Raw genomic sequence first — 16,952 nt, forward strand, 5'->3', positions numbered from 1 at the left:
GACTTACAGCTACCCTTTTATGTTTACATATATCTAGTAATAACATTTTGATGCATATCATTTAATAATATTTAATGATATAATTTAGAAGTGTGTAAAAATGTTTGGGCCCCTCTGTATATATATATATATATATATATATATATATATATATATATATATATATATATATATATATTGTGACAGAGGGAGGTCCTGTCACTATAAGAATATAGGAAAATGTGACACAGGATTCACAGTTAGGGCTAATGCGAGGTTCAGGAATACCATTTCTGAGTGGAGAAAGCTGTGTTTTTGGCTTTCTCCAGATTCTACAGTTCTGGATCGGAATAGTCAATCCTGTGTCTGGGTTTTGCTGTACGCCTGCAACCCGGCTGACTACACAGGTGTGCATTGTCATTATACTCAGGTCGGAGGATAGCACAGAGCTCCCAGTTTGGAGACAGCTTCCAGTTTGGAGACCACTCCCAGTGTGAGAGGTGTAAGGTCTCACCCGGGAACAGTGGGGCCCCAGCCAGAAGCCACATGACAGAGGTCCTATTGAGGGGTCAGAGGGCCCAGCCAGAAGCCAGCAGGTCAGGTTGGCTCTTATGGCTCATAAGCTAGAGGTGGGCAGTGCAGTGGGGCACTGCGACTAAAGGCTAGAGAGCCAAGTGTTCCAGAAGAGCTGGACAGCACAGTCAAATGAACTGGAAAGGGGAGCAGCAGCACCAACAAGTAAGCCAGCCCAGATAGCAAGCAATTGTGCTACAAGTTTGAAAAGGACTTGCTAAGCTATTGCTAGACTTGCCAGGCTTCAAAGGTTTTTTGCACAATTGCAGCAAGTTTGCATTGCATGACTTCAGATCAACTTTCTTTGCAAACAATCTGCAAGTCTGCTGCAAGTTCTGGCTCTGTTATGTTATGCAATAGTCATCCCACTACAGGAGTCACTGTGCCTAACTTTTCATGATGTAGACTTGCAGAGCTCTTGCTGTAAACCCACCAATGCAACCTGCTCTTGCTAGAGACTTACCATGCAAATTTGCTACAAATTGGAAAAGTGTCAACTAATGCTTCGAGTGCTCTGCAAGTGTACAACTTGCCAGTGAAAATGGGCAACCGATCAACAGACTTATAGTTCAACACTGGCAACTTATTCTTGTTATCTGGGAGGTGGCTCTGTATTTTTGTTTGTGCACACTGTATAGGAGAAACTCCTGCATGGGCAATTTTTCGTTCTTTGAATAAAAGTGGGCGGCCATGCCCTAAAATACAGTTTGTATATATTGTACAGGACACCAAGGATGGGTCCCGGATGAGTGCTATGTGGCACCAATATTCATGTTTTGGTCCCTTTAGGGAAGTGTGTGTTCTCACCCACGATGGGTGATGAATTACGGGGTAGCCATGTAAAGGAGAGGACTGACTCGCAGTCCTCTCTATATTAGTAGAGGTATTTGAGCCCCGGAATTTCAGATGATCTGAAGAGACATTTGGGAGGGAAAAGGGCCTCCACTATTGACTACGGGGAATCCAATCCCTACAGAGTTAAGCAGCCTCCAGGAAGCAGCACTCAAAACAGGAAGCAGTATTAGGTAATGCAGTGTGAGTAGGACTTGGAGAGAGAGAGTGCTGCACATGTGCTGGGTGCTGCCCGATAGCCAGAGTGGGACTGTGCTAACCTTGGGGTAAATCCCGTCTATAAACTTTGTTTTTCCTTATGTTTCCTTTATGCTGTTTGTGGTGAAGATAAGCAATATATATATATATATATATATATATATATATATATATACACACACACACACAGTATCTCACAGTATCTGTCCCCTCAAAAAACTCAACACACAGCCATTAATGTCAAAACCGCTGGCAACAAAAGTGAGTACACCCCTAAGTGAAAATTTACAAATTGGGCCCAATAAACCATTTTCCCTCCCCGATGTCATGTGACTCATTAGTGTTACAGGGTCTCAGGTGTGACTGGGGAGCAGGTGTGTTAAATTTGGTGTTAACGCTCTCACTCTCTTATACTGGTCACTGGAAGTTCAACATGGCACCTCATTATTATTATACACGATTTATATAGCGCCAGCAGTTTTACGCAGTGCTTTACAGTGTAGAAAGGGGGGGGCAGTACAATTACAGTACAGTTCAATACAGAAGGGACAGGAGGGCCCTGCTCATAGAGCTTACATTCTAAAGGGAGGGGGTGGTGGTTCAAAAGGTAATAGATGCGGGTATTGATTTGATGTGGGTGGCTTGGGGACAGTTGGGTGTGGGATAGGCTTCTAGGCTTCCCTGAATAAGTAAGTTTTCAGGGATCTCCTAATGGTGGACAGGTTAGGGGCTGATCGGTTATACCGGGGCAGGGAGTTCCAGAGGATGGGAGAGGCTCTGGAGAAGTCCTGAAGGAGAGCATAAGAGGAGGTAACAAGGGAGCTAGAGAGCGGGTGGTCCTGGGAGGAGCAGAGAGGACGATTTGGGCTATATCTGCAGATGAGGTTGGTGATGTAGCTGGGAGCGATGTTGTGGATGGCCTTGTATGTTGTGGTTAGCATTTTGAATTTTATACTGTGGGGTAGGGGAAGCCAGTGAAGGGAATGGTAGAGAGGGGCAGCAGTCACGGATTTATTAGTGAGGTGTATTAGTCTAACAGCAGCATTCATAATAGACTGAAGGGGGGTTAGCCTGCGTAAGGGTAGGCTATTAAGGAGAGAGTTGCAGTAGTCAAGGCAGGACATAATCAAGGAGTGAATAAGTTGCTTTGTGGTGTCATTAGTCAGGAAGGGTCGAATACCGGAGATGTTGCGTAGGTTAAGGTGGCAGCATTTAGCCAGTGATTGGATGTGGGGGCTGAAGGAGAGGTCAGAGTCAAGGATTAAACCCAGCACCCTGGCATGTGTGGAGGGACCAATGGTTTTGCTGTTGATCTTAATGGTATGGGGGGGGGGGGGGCGGGACTGGGAAGGAGCAAATATTACAAGTTCAGTTTTAGAAAGATTGAGTTTGAGAAAGTGGTGTGACATCCATACCGATATGTCATTCAGTACGTTTGAGATCCATGAGGAGATCGAGGGGGTGAGTTGAGGAGTGGAGAGATAGAACTGGGTGTCATCAGTGTAGAGGTGGTATTGCAAGCCATGGGAGGTTATCAACTGGCCCAGGGAAGAGGTATAGAGCAAGAATAGGAGAAGCCCAAGGACGGAGCCTTGGGGTACCCCAACAGAGAGAGAGGAAGAGGAGCGGAGGAGAAGCAGTTGTAAGTGACACTGAAAGTGCACTGAGATAGGTAGGAGGAGAAACAGGATAAAGCAGAATCACAGAGGCCAAAGGAGTGTAGTTTGCTGAGGAGGAGCAGGTGGTCAACTGTGTCAAAGGCAGCAGAGAGGTCTAAGAGTATGAGTATGGTGTAATGGCCATTGGAATTAGCAGTTAGAAGGTCATTGGTGAGTTTTGGTAGGGCAGTTTCAGTGGAATGTTGTGGATGGAAGCCGGACTGTAGGGGGTCGAGAAGGTTATTGTCCATGAGGTAGCCACTTATTCAGTCATGGACAAGGCGTTCGATGAGCTTGGAGGCAAATGGGAGCAGGGAGATGGGTTTTAAGTTATTCAAACAAGTGGGGTCTAGTGAGGTTTTTTTTAGTATAGGGGTAACCAGTGCATGTTTGAGCGGGAAAGGAAAGGTGCAGGAGAGGGAGAGGTTGAAGATGTGGGTTATGGAGATTAGGATAGAGTGGGAAGGTGGTCACAGTAATTGTGAGACACCTCACAACACCTCATGGCAAAGAACTCTCTGAGGATCTGAAAAAAAGAATTGTTGCTCTATATAAAGATAGCCTAGGCTATAAGAAGATCCAAGAGCCTAAAACTGAGCTGCAGCATGGCGGCCAAGACCATACAGAGGTTTAACAGGACAAGTTCCACTCAGAACAGGCCTCGCCATGGTCGACCAAACAAGTTGAGTGCATGTGCTCAGCGTTATATCCAGCGGTTGATTTTGGGAAATAGACATGAGGGCTGCCAGCATTGCTGCAGAGGTTGAAAGGGTGGGGGGTAAGCTTGTCAGTGCTCCGACCATATGCCGCACACCGCATCAAATTGGTCTGCATGGCTGTTGTCCCAGAAGGAAGCCTCTTCTAAAGATGATGCACAAGAAAGCCCGCAAACAGTTTGCTGAAGACTAAGGACATGGATTACTGGGACCAATATAAACTTATTTGGTTCAGATGGTGTCAAGCGTGTGTGGCGGCAACCAGGTGAGGAGTACAAAGGCAAGTGTGTCTTGCCTACAGTCAAGCATGGTGGTGGGAGAGTCATGGCCTGGGGCTGCATGAGTGCTGCCAGCACTGGGGATCTACAGTTCCTTTGAGGGAACAATGAATGCCAACATGTACTGTGACATACTGAAGCAGAGCATGATCCCCTCCCTTCAAAGACTGGGCCGTATTCCAACATGAAAATGACCCCAAACACACCTCCAAGACCACCACTGCCTTGCTAAGGAAGCTGAGGGTAAAGGTGATGGACTGGCCAAGCATGTCTCCAGACCTAAACCCTATTGAGCATCTATGGCACCTCCTCAAACGGAAGGTGGAGGAGCGCAGGTTTCTAACATCCACCAGCTCCGTGATGTCGTCATGGAGGAGTGGAAGAGTACTCCAGTGGCAGCCTGTGAACCTCTGGTAAACTCAATGCTCAAGAGGGTTAAGGCAGTGCTGGAAAATAATGGTGACCACACAAAATATTGACACTTTGGGCCCAATTTAGACATTTTCACGTAGGGGTGTACTTACTTTTGTTGTCAGCGGTTTAGACAATGGCTGTTTGTTGAGTTATTTTGAGAGGACAGCAAATTTACACTGTTATACAAGCTGTACACTCACTACTTTACATTGTAGCAAAGTGTAATTTCTTCAGTGTTGTCACATGAAAAGATATAGTAAAATATTTACAAAAATGTGAGGGGAGATACTGTATATATGGTACAGGGCACAAAATTTCAAGTCCTGAGCCACTAACCAGGCCTTAGGAGTTACTCACCACCAGTTGCCCAACCCAATCCCTACCCTGCCCCGTCCTTAATTCTGCCCTAAACACGTCCTCATAAATCATCTCACGAAATTACACTGTTAAATGTCTTATGCAGAATTATAAAAATACATATTAACAACAACAACTTTAACAATATTAACATAAAGCATATCAGTACCCAGAAGTGCAGCCTCATCAGTGCCAATTAGTGCAGCCCCATCAGTGCAGTATATCAGTGCTACCCTATCAGTGCATTCTAATCAGTGGCCATTGGTGCAGCCTCATCAGTGGCCATCAGTGCAGCCTATAAGTGTCCATCAGTGCAGCATATGAGTGTCCATCAATGCAGCATATCAGTGCTGCCTTATCAGTTCAGCCCCATCAGTGCAGTTTATTAGTGCTGGCCCATGGTCATCAGTGCCGCCTCATCAGTGGCCATTAGTGCAGCCTCATTAGTGTAGCATATCAGTGCTGTCTTATCAGTGCAGCCTCATTAGTGCCCATCAGTGCAGATTATCAGTGCCCCCCATTGCCGCCTCATCAGTGCTGCCTCATCTGTGGCCATCAGTGCCACCTCATCAGTGGCCCTCAGTGCAGTCTTATCAGTGCAGTCTATTAGTGCCCATCAGTGCAGCCTATTAGTGCCCATCAGTGCTGCCTTATCAGTGCAGCTTATTAGTGCCGCCTCATCAGTGGTAAAAAGTGCTACCTCATCAGTGGCCATCAGTGCAGCCTTATCAGTGTCCATCAATGCAGCCTATCAGTGCCCATCAATGCAGCCCATTAGTGCCCATCAGTGTAGCCTATCAGTGTAGCCTATCAGTGTCCATCAGTGCAGCCTCATCAGTACCCATCAGGGCAGACTCATCAGTGCTTATCAGTGCCCAACAGTGCAGCCTATCAGTGTCCATCAATGCAACAGGGAGGAATCGAGAGGAGATTTGGCCGTATCCCACAGCTTCTGTAACACAGCTTGGAGATGAAACACTGGCCGCTGTCAAACTCCCGCCTCCTGGACTGATTGGGACCATTGTGCTGTCCATCATAGGAGCCGGTCTAGGAGGTGGGACTTTGTTTGACAGCAGCCAGCATTTTATCTCCATGCTGCGCCACAGCGGGATATCCCCACTCTGTGTGACCCAGCTGGCTCTCCTCTTGACAGTTTCCTGGCTGATCGCCTCAGGCAGAAGCGGTGTGGCCTTTTTTACAGGACATCAGAGCAGCTCCTCTGCTCTCTAAACCCCTGTTAAAATGTCAGGTCTTGTGTGCTGTAAAAAATTTGACAAAGATAAATAATTTCAGAACTTTCTCCACCTTTAATGTGACCTGTCACCTGTACAACTCAATTGAAAGACAAACTTAAATGTTTTAGGGGGAGAAAGTAAAAATAAAAAAATGAAAATAATGTGGTTGCATAAGTGTGCACACCCTCTTATAACTGGGGATGTAGCTGTGTTCATAATTAAGCAATCACATTTAAACTCATGTTAAATAGGAGTCAGTACCCACCTGCCATCATTTAAAGTGCCTCTGATTAACCCCAAATAAATTTCAGCTGTTCTAGTAGGTCTTTCCTGACATTTTCTTAGTGGCATCCTACAGCAAAAGCCATGGTCCGCGGAGAGCTTCCAAAGTATCAGATGGATCTCATTGTTAAAAGGTATTAGTCAAGAGAAGAGTACAGAAGAATTTCCAAGGCATTATCCCTTGTACACATGGTCGGAGATTCCGACAACCAAATCCGTTGGAGTAATTCCGGCGGATTAAGTTGTCGGAAAATCCGATTGTACATAACGTGATGATGTTATTTCATTATGACGGGACTACGTTCAGGCTAGCAGCCAATAGCTTTGGTCTAGGAATTTGATCTGAGCATGCGTGGCACTTTGTCCGTCGGAGTAGGCTACACATGATCAGAGTATGTCTGAACGGAGCATTTTGTCGGAAAATTTTACCGGCAAGTTGGAAAAGTTGGTCCGTCGGATATTCCGACAGAAACAGTCTGATGGAGACCACACACAGTTGGAATATCCGACAAAACGGTCCGATAGGACACAGTCCGTCGGAATCTCCGACCGTGTGTACAAGGGCTAATGCCGGCCATACACGGTTCGAATTTCGAAAGAATTTTCTTTCGAAAATCGTATCTAAGAATTTTCGTATGAATTTTGCACCATTAGTGGGCTGCAGCAACAGCCGATTTTCGTGCGGAAATAAAATTTGAGGAATCGGACATGTTGGAAACGATTTTCTAATCAATGATGGGAGAATCGTGCGAGAAACGTAATAAGAAAAGAAAATGTACAGAGATAAAAGAAAATGTACGGAGATAAAAGAAAATTTACGGAGAGAAAAAAAGATTCCCAGCCAAGAAAATTCTTTTCTGTAGCAGCATGAGGTGAAATTGAAGGCTTGGTCGGCCGAATTTCGAAAATCAATGGTGGCATCATCGGATCACAAAAAAAATGAATTTTCTGATTTTTGAAAAGAAAATTCGTTCGAAATTCGACCGTGTATGGCCTGCATAAGATAACACAGTGAAGATAGTCATCATCAAGTGGAGAAAATATGACACAACAGTAACGTTACCAAGAACTGGACATCCCTCCAAAATTGATCCTGACTGTGTGGTACATGTGACAACAATCTCCCATGTTCTTTATATGTCTGGGCTATGAGGTAGAATGGCAAGATGGAAGCCTTTTCTTATGAAGAAAAACATCCAAGCCTGGCTACATTTTGCAAAAACACCTGAAGTCTCAAAAAAGCATGTGGGAAAATGTGTTCTGCTCTGATGAAACCAAGGTTGAACTTTTTGGCCATAAATTCAAAAGATATGTTTGGTGCAAAAACAACACTGCACATCACCAAAAGAGCACCAGACCCACAATGAAGCATGGTGGAGGCAGCATCATGCTTTGGGCTGTTTTTTATCAGCTGGAACAGGGGCCTTGGTCAAGGTAGAGCGAATTATGAATAGTTCCAAATACCAGTCAATATTGGCACAAAACCTTCAGGATTTTGCTAGAAAGCTGAACAGGAAGAGGAACTTCATCTTTCAGCATGACCATGACCCAACGCATACATCCAAATCAACAAAGGAATGGCTTCCTCAGAAGAAGATTAAAGTTTTGGAATGGCCCAGGCAGAGCCCAGACCTGAATTTGATTGGTGGGTGATCTGAAGAGGGCTGTGCACAGGAGATGCCCTCGCAATCTGACAGATTTGGCCTTGGTCAAGGTAGAGGGAATTATGAATAGTTCCAAATACCAGTCAATATTGGCATAAAATCTTCAGGATTTTGCTAGAAAGCTGAACATGAAGAGGAACTCGCAATCTGACAGATTTGGAGTGTTTTTACAAAGAAGAGTGGGGAAATATTGCCAAGACAAGATCTGCCATGCTGATAGACTCATACCCAAAAAGACTGAGTGCTGTAATAAAATCAAAAGGTGCTTCAACAAAGTATTAGTTTAACCACTTAAGGACCGCCGTATTGCCAATGTACGTCATTGCAATGGCACGTACAGGCACAAGCACTTACATCCGATCGGACCCCCTCCCGCTGGATACGGCGGTCCGGTTCGCTTCAGGAGCGATCCGGGATGAGGGGATGGCCATTGGTTTCTGGCCATCCCCTCTCGATCGTTCCTGGCGAATGAGAAGCTTCCTCCCACTGTGTATTGTATACACAGGCAGGGAGGAAGTGATGTCATTCTCCTCGGGGAGGTCTTATTGACCGGACTACGAGGAGAAGACTAAAAGTAAGTGCACCAAACACTACTCTAACACATAGGTACACATAGGTACACAAACCCCCCCCCCCCCCGATCGCCCCCCCTCAGTCACAGTGTCACTGATTGTAGTGATCATTTATTTACTGATCACTGCATTCAGTGTCAGTTGTAAAAGTAAAAACTGTCAGGGCAGTTAGTGTTAGGTCCAGGGTAGCCCCCTACTACCCCCCAATAAAGATTTAACCCCCTGATTGCCCCTAGTTAACCCTTTCACCCCCTTTTGCCAGTGTCACTTAGGCCGCGTACACACGGGCAGACTGTCTGACGGACTTGGTCCGCTGAAACGTGTTTCAGCGGACAATCCGCTCGTGTGTGGGCTTCAGCGGACTTTTTCAGCGGACAGTCTGGCGGACTAAGTCTTTCGGAATTTCCATAATATTGTCTGTCCAAACTTGGTTTCAGCGGACAGTCCGCTCGTGAGTAGGCAAGTTGGACGGACTAAGTATGGCGCATGCTCAGAAAGGATTTACATGGCCGAAGGTTGCATTGCAGTGTATTGGACGTCGTATTTCTAGTCCCGTCGTACGTGCTGTACACGTCATCGCGCAAGCTTTCGGCGGACTGTCTGTTCATCGTGTGTGGTCAAGTCCGTTCATTCGAAAGTAGGACGGACTGTCTGTCGGATTGTCTGACGGACTTAGTTGGACGGATAGTCCACCCGTGTGTACGCGGCCTTAGCGATCATTTTTCTGATCACTGCATTAGTGTCGCTAGTGTCGCTAGGTAGCTAGTTATTTTTTTAGGTTCACCGCCAGGTTTTTATAGCGTTAGGCTCCCAAAAAGTCCCCCACATGTGGTATCCCTGTACTCGAGAGAAGCAGCAGAATTTATTTTGGGGTGTAATTTGACTTATGCCCATAGCATGTGTGAGCAATATATCATTTAGTGACAACTTTGTGCAAAAAAATTTTTTTTTTAATATTCCTGCAACTTGTGGCAAAATATAAAATATTTCATGGACTCAACATGCCTCTCAGTAAATAGCTTGGGGTGTCTACTTTCCAAAATGGGGTCATTTGGGGGGGGGTTTGTGCTATTTTGGCATTTTATGGCCTTCGAAACTGTGATAGGTAGTGAGGAGTGAAATCAAAAATTTGCACCCTTAGAAACCCTGAAGGCAGTGATTGGTTTTCTGGGTGCCGTACGCAGCTAGACTCCCAAAAAGTCCCACATATGTGGTATCCTCGTACTCAGGAGAAGTAGCAGAATATATTTTGGGGTGCAATTCCACATATAACTATGGCATGTGTTAGCAATATATCATTTAGTGATAACTTTTTGTAAACTTTTTTTTTTTTGTGTCATTATTCAATCACTTGGGACAAAAAAAAAATATTCACTGGGCTCAACATGCCTCTCCACAACTTCCTTGGGGTGTCTACTTTCCAAAATGGGGTCATTTGGGGGGGTTTTGTGTTATTTTGGCATTTTATGGCCTTCGAAACTGTGATAGGTAGTGAGGAGTGAAATCAAAAATTTGCACACTTAGAAATCCTGAAGGCAGTGATTGGTTTTCGGGGTGCCGTACGCGGCTAGACTCCCAAAAAGTCCCACATATGTGGTATCCCCGTACTCAGGAGAAGCAGCAGAATATATTTTGGGGTGCAATTCCACATATAACTATGGCATGTGTGAGCAATATATCATTTAGTGACAACTTTTTGTAAACTTTTTTTTTTTTTGTGTCATTATTCAATCACTTGGGACAAAAAAAAAAATATTCAATGGGCTCAACATGCCTCTCCACAACTTCCTTGGGGTGTCTACTTTCCAAAATGGGGTCATTTGGGGGGGGGGGTTGTACTGCCCTGCGATTTTAGCAACTCAAGAAATGAGATAGGCAGTCGTAAATTAAAAGCTGTGTAAATTCCAGAAAATGAACTCTAGTTTGTAGACGCTATAACTTTTGCGCAAACCAATAAATATACGCTTATTGACATTTTTTTTACTAAAGACATGTGGCTGAATACATTTTGCCCTAAATGTATGACTAAAATTTAGTTTATTCGATTTTTCTTATAACAAAAAGTAGAAAATATCATTTTTTCTCTAAATTTTCGGCCGTTTTCCATTTATTTCGCAAAAAATAAAAATCGCAGAGGCAATCAAATAGCATCAAAAGAAAGCTCTATTTGTGGGAAGAAAAGGACGCATATTTCGGTTGGGTACAACATTGCATGACCGCGCAATTACCAGTTAAAGCAGTGCAGTGCGAAATTGTAAAAAGACCTCTGGTCCTTAGGCTGTTAATTGGTCCGGGGCTGAAGTGGTTAAGGGTGTGCACACTTATGCAACCATATTATTTTATTTTTACTTCCCTCCACCTAAAAGATTTCTGTTTGTTTTTCAATTGAGTTGTACAGTTTATAGGTCACATTAAAGGTGGAAAAAGTTATGAAATGATTTATCTTTGTCTCATTTTTTTAGATCACAGAAACCTGACACTTTAACAGGGGCGTGTAGACTTTTTATACCCACTGTATATCTTTATATATATATATATATATATATATATATATATATATATATATATATGTATATATACATATATATCATCTTCTATTTTAGGCTCCATGCACACGAGACGCTGTTAAAATGTGCGTCCAGAGGCAGTTGTACACACGTTTTTATGCAGTTGCGTTTAACCTCGTTTTTCCAGAAGCAAAAAAATGGGTTCAGAGGCAAAAGTTTTCAACGTTTCAGACGCAAAAACGCGGCAAAACGTGGTAAACCGCAGGTACCGCGTTTTGCCGCGTTTTTGTTTATAAGCATGTTTAAAGGTGCCCTATTTTTTTGACATGAAAAAGTACACTGCTGCTCTCACAGCTGCTGCTACTCACTTTGGTCTCACAAAATGGCTGAAATAGTTAATAATACTGTTTTTTGAGCTTGGGGAGGGTCTTATGATGTTATCTTAACCACTTGCCGACCAGCGCACGACGATGTACGTCGACAGAATGGCACGGGCAGGCAAATGGGCGTACATGTACGTCCCTTTAAATTTGCCACCCTGCCATCGGGAGCGCACCGCCGCCGGCGCGCTCCCGCGCTGGTCGGGACCCCCGTGAGTCCGGTCGCGGGACCCGCGGACTCGATCGCCGCGGGCATCCCCGCGATCGTCTCACGGAGCGGCCGAATGGAGAAGTGCCGTTGTAAACAACATTTCTCCATTCTGCCTAGCAACTAGTGATGCTGATCTCTGCTCCATGTGATTGGAGCAGAGATCGGTGTTCACTAAATGAAAGCCCAACCCCCCCACAGTTAGTAACACACCCCTAGGAACACTTAACCCCTACACTGCCACCCACTGGTTAACCCCTTCACTGCCAGTGTCATTTACACAGGAATCACTGCATTTATATAGCAGTGATTACTGTATAAATGACAATGGTCCCAAAAATGTGTCAAAAATGTCCGATGGGTCCCCCACAATGTCGCAGTCACAATAAAAATCGCTGATCACCGCCATTACTAGTAAAAAAATAAAAATAAAAAATTATTAATAAAAATGCTATAAAACTATCCCTATTTTGTAAACGCTATAACTTTTGCGCAAACCAATCAATAATTGCTTATTGCGATTTTTTTTACCAAAAATATGTAGAAGAATACGTATCGGCCTAAACTGAGGGAAAAAAACGTTTTTTTATATATTTTTGGGGGATATTTATTATAACAAAAAGTAAAAAATAATGCGTTTTTTTCAAAATTGTCGCTCTATTTTTGTTTATAGCGCAAAAAATAAAAACCGCAGGGGTGATCAAATACCACCAAAAGAAAGCTCTATTTGTGGGAAAAAAGGACGTCAAATTTTGTTTGGGAGCCACGTCGCACGACCGCGCAATTGTCAGTTAAAGCGACGCAGTGCCGAATCGCAAAAAGTGGTCTGGTCTTTGACCAGCAAATTGGTCCGGTCTGAAAGTGGTTAACTAAATGCTTCTAGACGCGAACTCTGTAAAGCGCGGTAAAATGCCGCTAAATCGCTGTAAAAACGTGGCAAACGAGCGTTTCTAAACGCCGGTTTCAGCTTTTAAAAACATGTGTTCAGCAGAGTTTGCACCGGTGACGCAGTGCCGAATCGCAAAAAGTGGTCTGGTCTTTGACCAGCAAATTGGACGCAGTGCCGAATCACAAAAAGTGGTCTGGTCTTTGACCAGCAAATTGGTCCGGTCTGAAAGTGGTTAACTAAATGCTTCTAGACGCGAACTCTGTAAAGCGCGGTAAAATGCCGCTAAATCGATGTAAAAACGTGGCAAACGAGCGTTTCTAAACGCCGGTTTCAGCTTTTAAAAACATGTGTTCAGCAGAGTTTGCACCGGTGTCTCGTGTGCATGGGGCCTTAGACTGAACAAAACTCAAGATTTTGCATACTTTTAAAGAAACTTGTGAAACTTTGCTTTATAGTTATGCATAAAGGGTTAACCATGTTAAAGTTAAGGGTTATTATAATTTTTTTAATTTAACACATTTTTTAGTGTGATACATTTTTTGCAGGTCTATTTCTTGACTTGGCATTGTTACAAACATTTCCATATACCGTCAGATGACCCAAAACGAATATATTAGTATTCAGTGTATCCTGTCTTTATGGCTGAAGTTTCCTGTCTCACTATTTCCCACAAGCAATGGAGTATCACACCTCCTGCTGCATTTTGGGAAATATATAAAACGATGATATCATTTGTGCAAGCTGGTGGTATAAAGAAAAGGCAAAGTTGCATTTGTAAGCAAAGTTGCTTTTGATTTGTGAACTTCTAAAGATTACAGTTATATATTTTATGCAATATTGTGCAAAAGTACTGATCAATATAAAGATAATAAATCCATAAAAGATGCAAGATTGCTAACTATAAACTAAAAGCTGAGGCTATGAGTAGTATAACTACTTTATTGGAAGTGAACATACCTGAGAAACATCTTTAGTGACGAGTATGTATTTGCATGCAGCATTAGTGCATTTCCTAGTGGCAGGTGGTTTAGCCGCAGCATCACAGTATGATTCGTTCACTGACCTACCATTGCCGTCCATACATTTTATCTTCCTTCTGGACTCCTCCTGCTTACAGTCTGCAGAACACTAATTAAAACAATATAATGAGGAGCATGTGCAATACTGCAGTTTACATAATAAATATTACAACTGTAACTGTTGCACAATATTCGTTGATCAAATTTATGTCCAACAGTACTTCTCACAATATAAGATTTAGTGATAAGACTCCTTTACTGCTGCAAACCCTTTCCACAGTATATCCGTTATATGATTGTTGTCCAAAATAAGTACCTTTATCCTTTTCTAACTAAAATATTGTATTGGTATTGACAAGTGGAAGCAATGCCAACAATGAAACATTTGTGCTGACTCTCTATCATTCAATAGCTATAATTGAGTTATTACAGGTGATCCACTCATCTTCTGTCACATTGAAGCCAGTGGATTTAGAACAAAACATATGTTTTCATCCAAATTCGAAGACAGTTATCTCTCACGGGTGGTAGCCAAGCCATTAATAGCTTTTGGGTTTATATACACTTTAAATATTAATACAACTTTACTGTACATCAGTCAAGCCAATATAGCTTTTTTTTTTTTTTTACACTTTAAATAACAGTACAACTTTGCTGTACATCAGTCGTGTTCCAATTGTGTATGCAAGAAAGAAGATTTTGCCCTCAGTTGTGAAAGGGCTCTTTATAGTAAGAGTTGTTGAGCAATAGTAAATCAATAATTCTGAAAGTTTGGAGTTTAAACAGGAACTGCAGTCTGCTCACATAATTTGTAATAAAAACATCTTTGTCATTCTGAAGCTTCCCTCCAACCACTTTGCATATTATTTTATATATAATGTGATTCTGTACTTGCCAAATATGCGGCAGAAATCTCCCTCCACTGAGTCTGGCTGCATCCATTTTAACTGTGGGCAGCTGAAGCTGCTGCCTGTTCGCTTCCTGGATTTACACAGACACACAGAGGCACATCTGAAGCTCTGCAGCCTTGCAGCTCTCATTGGCCCTCTAATGACTCATCCCATCTCTCTTAAGAGTGAGAGAGAGAGAGAGAGCTGTGCATGGTGTCATGAGCCTAGGCTAATGACCAGACAAGAAACTGGAAGTGGGCCGTTTAAGGTATTTAATGGCAGACAAAAATGTTTTACTATCCAAAGTTAAAACAACAAGGGCAGAGGATTTAATAGATGGAAAGATGAAAAAATGACTGAAGGTCCGCTTTAAGTGATACACTTTTGTTGGCTAACTTACATTATTAAATATTCTGTGACTTCAGTCTCTTCCTCAGGCATTTGTATAAGGTGATTGTATAATATCTGGGGAAAGTCCTGAAAGACTACATCTTTAATTACTTAAGTTAGCTAATATAACGTATCACCTAAACTAAGATGTTCTGCAGTATATGTTATCCTTTAACTTGTAAAAAATCCATTCAGTTTAAAACAGAAATGAAAGGCAAACATGTGTGTATATATACAAACAGCAGTGCAATGATCTTCCCAATGAATGGCTGTTCAGGGGCATGTCAGAACAAGTCTTGGCCATTGGATGACAGGCAGGCTGTTCTCCCAGCACAGCCACAAAACTGACCACGTAGGGATGGATGACCTCTTTCGCTTAGCGTGGTCAGTTGGAAACAGGAAAGCAGGGAAACTGGCAGGATCACAAAGTATTTCACACAAATAAAACAATACAAAAAGAACAGGATACTTTTTAACACAAGTACATGGTACAACAGACACATATCAGGCATATGAAATGTTGAGGTAAAATACAATTTAAACGATGGGTACCATGGTGCAAGACTTTACTACTTGGAAACAAAAAATAAATAAATAAAGACTGTCTAATATTCTTATAGTCAGTAATATCTAAAAGTTATTATTTCTAAAAGATAATATGGGAATGAGTTCCAAATTGGAGTTTTGCTTGACTTTTCTCTGGACCAAAACTGCAGGATCTGTGAGAGGTTGAACTCCAGAAAAATAAAAAAAACATCAATGCAAGCAAATATGTATTCTTCAAAAGGTGTAAGCACCTTCATTTGACTTGGTATGTATAACTCCCTGTAAATCAGAACATACAGTAGACTAATGCCCTATACACACTGTCAGACTTTTCGATGACAAAATCCATCTGATTTTTTCAGACGGATTTTGGCCCAAACTTGTCTAGCATACACACGGTCGCACAAAGTTGTCGGAAAATCCGATTGTTCTCTGACATAAAACACGTACGACGAGACTATAAAGAGGACAGTAGCCAATAGCTTTCGTCTCGTAATTTATTCTGAGCATGCGTGCCACTTTGTCCGTTGGAATTGTCTACACACAATCGGAATTTAAACGATCGGATTTTCCGACAACACGATCCGATCGCACATTTTCCATCATAATATGGGAATGAGTTCCAAATTGGAGTTTTGCTTGACTTTTCTCTGGACCAAAACTGCAGGATCTGTGAGAGGTTGAACTCCAGAAAAATAAAAAAAACATCAATGCAAGCAAATATGTATTCTTCAAAAGGTGTAAGCACCTTCATTTGACTTGGTATGTATAACTCCCTGTAAATCAGAACATACAGTAGACTAATGCCCTATACACACTGTCAGACTTTTCGATGACAAAATCCATCTGATTTTTTCAGACGGATTTTGGCCCAAACTTGTCTAGCATACACACGGTCGCACAAAGTTGTCGGAAAATCCGATTGTTCTCTGACATAAAACACGTACGACGAGACTATAAAGAGGACAGTAGCCAATAGCTTTCGTCTCGTAATTTATTCTGAGCATGCGTGCCACTTTGTCCGTTGGAATTGTCTACACACAATCGGAATTTAAACGATCGGATTTTCCGACAACACGATCCGATCGCACATTTTCCATCAGAAAGTCCGACCGTGTATATTGGACATTAGAGTGGAATAGGCAGCACTAGGGGCCAACTTTACACATGGACTGTCAGGAAACACACAGGAGAGAGCAGAGTGAGCAAAAAGATACCTTTACTGTCCAATCACAGGCTGGGGTAAGGTAAGGTGCCACAAACATACTGCTTATTTGTAGCAAAGAAAACTCCAGACCACCTAATTGGTTCTGCTGTTTGGCAGGGCTGTTTTCCTGACAAATCG

General features: G+C 42.8%; 1 protein-coding gene across 1 annotated transcript in view; it reads right to left on the reverse strand.

Annotated features, from left to right (window-relative positions):
* Positions 1 to 16,952, reverse strand: part of ADAMTS20 (ADAM metallopeptidase with thrombospondin type 1 motif 20) — a 298,739-nt gene that overhangs the window by 23,201 nt on the left and 258,586 nt on the right. The window contains exon 31 of the mRNA XM_077472691.1: positions 13,720 to 13,890. Within this exon, the coding sequence (XP_077328817.1) occupies positions 13,720 to 13,890 (171 nt within the window). The remainder of the gene's footprint in view (positions 1 to 13,719; positions 13,891 to 16,952) is intronic.

The sequence above is a fragment of the Lithobates pipiens genome, unplaced genomic scaffold, assembly GCF_037356315.1.
Source record: "Lithobates pipiens isolate NorthernLeopardFrog02 unplaced genomic scaffold, aLitPip1_a1.2 Scaffold_8, whole genome shotgun sequence".
Classification (NCBI taxonomy): domain Eukaryota; kingdom Metazoa; phylum Chordata; class Amphibia; order Anura; family Ranidae; genus Lithobates; species Lithobates pipiens.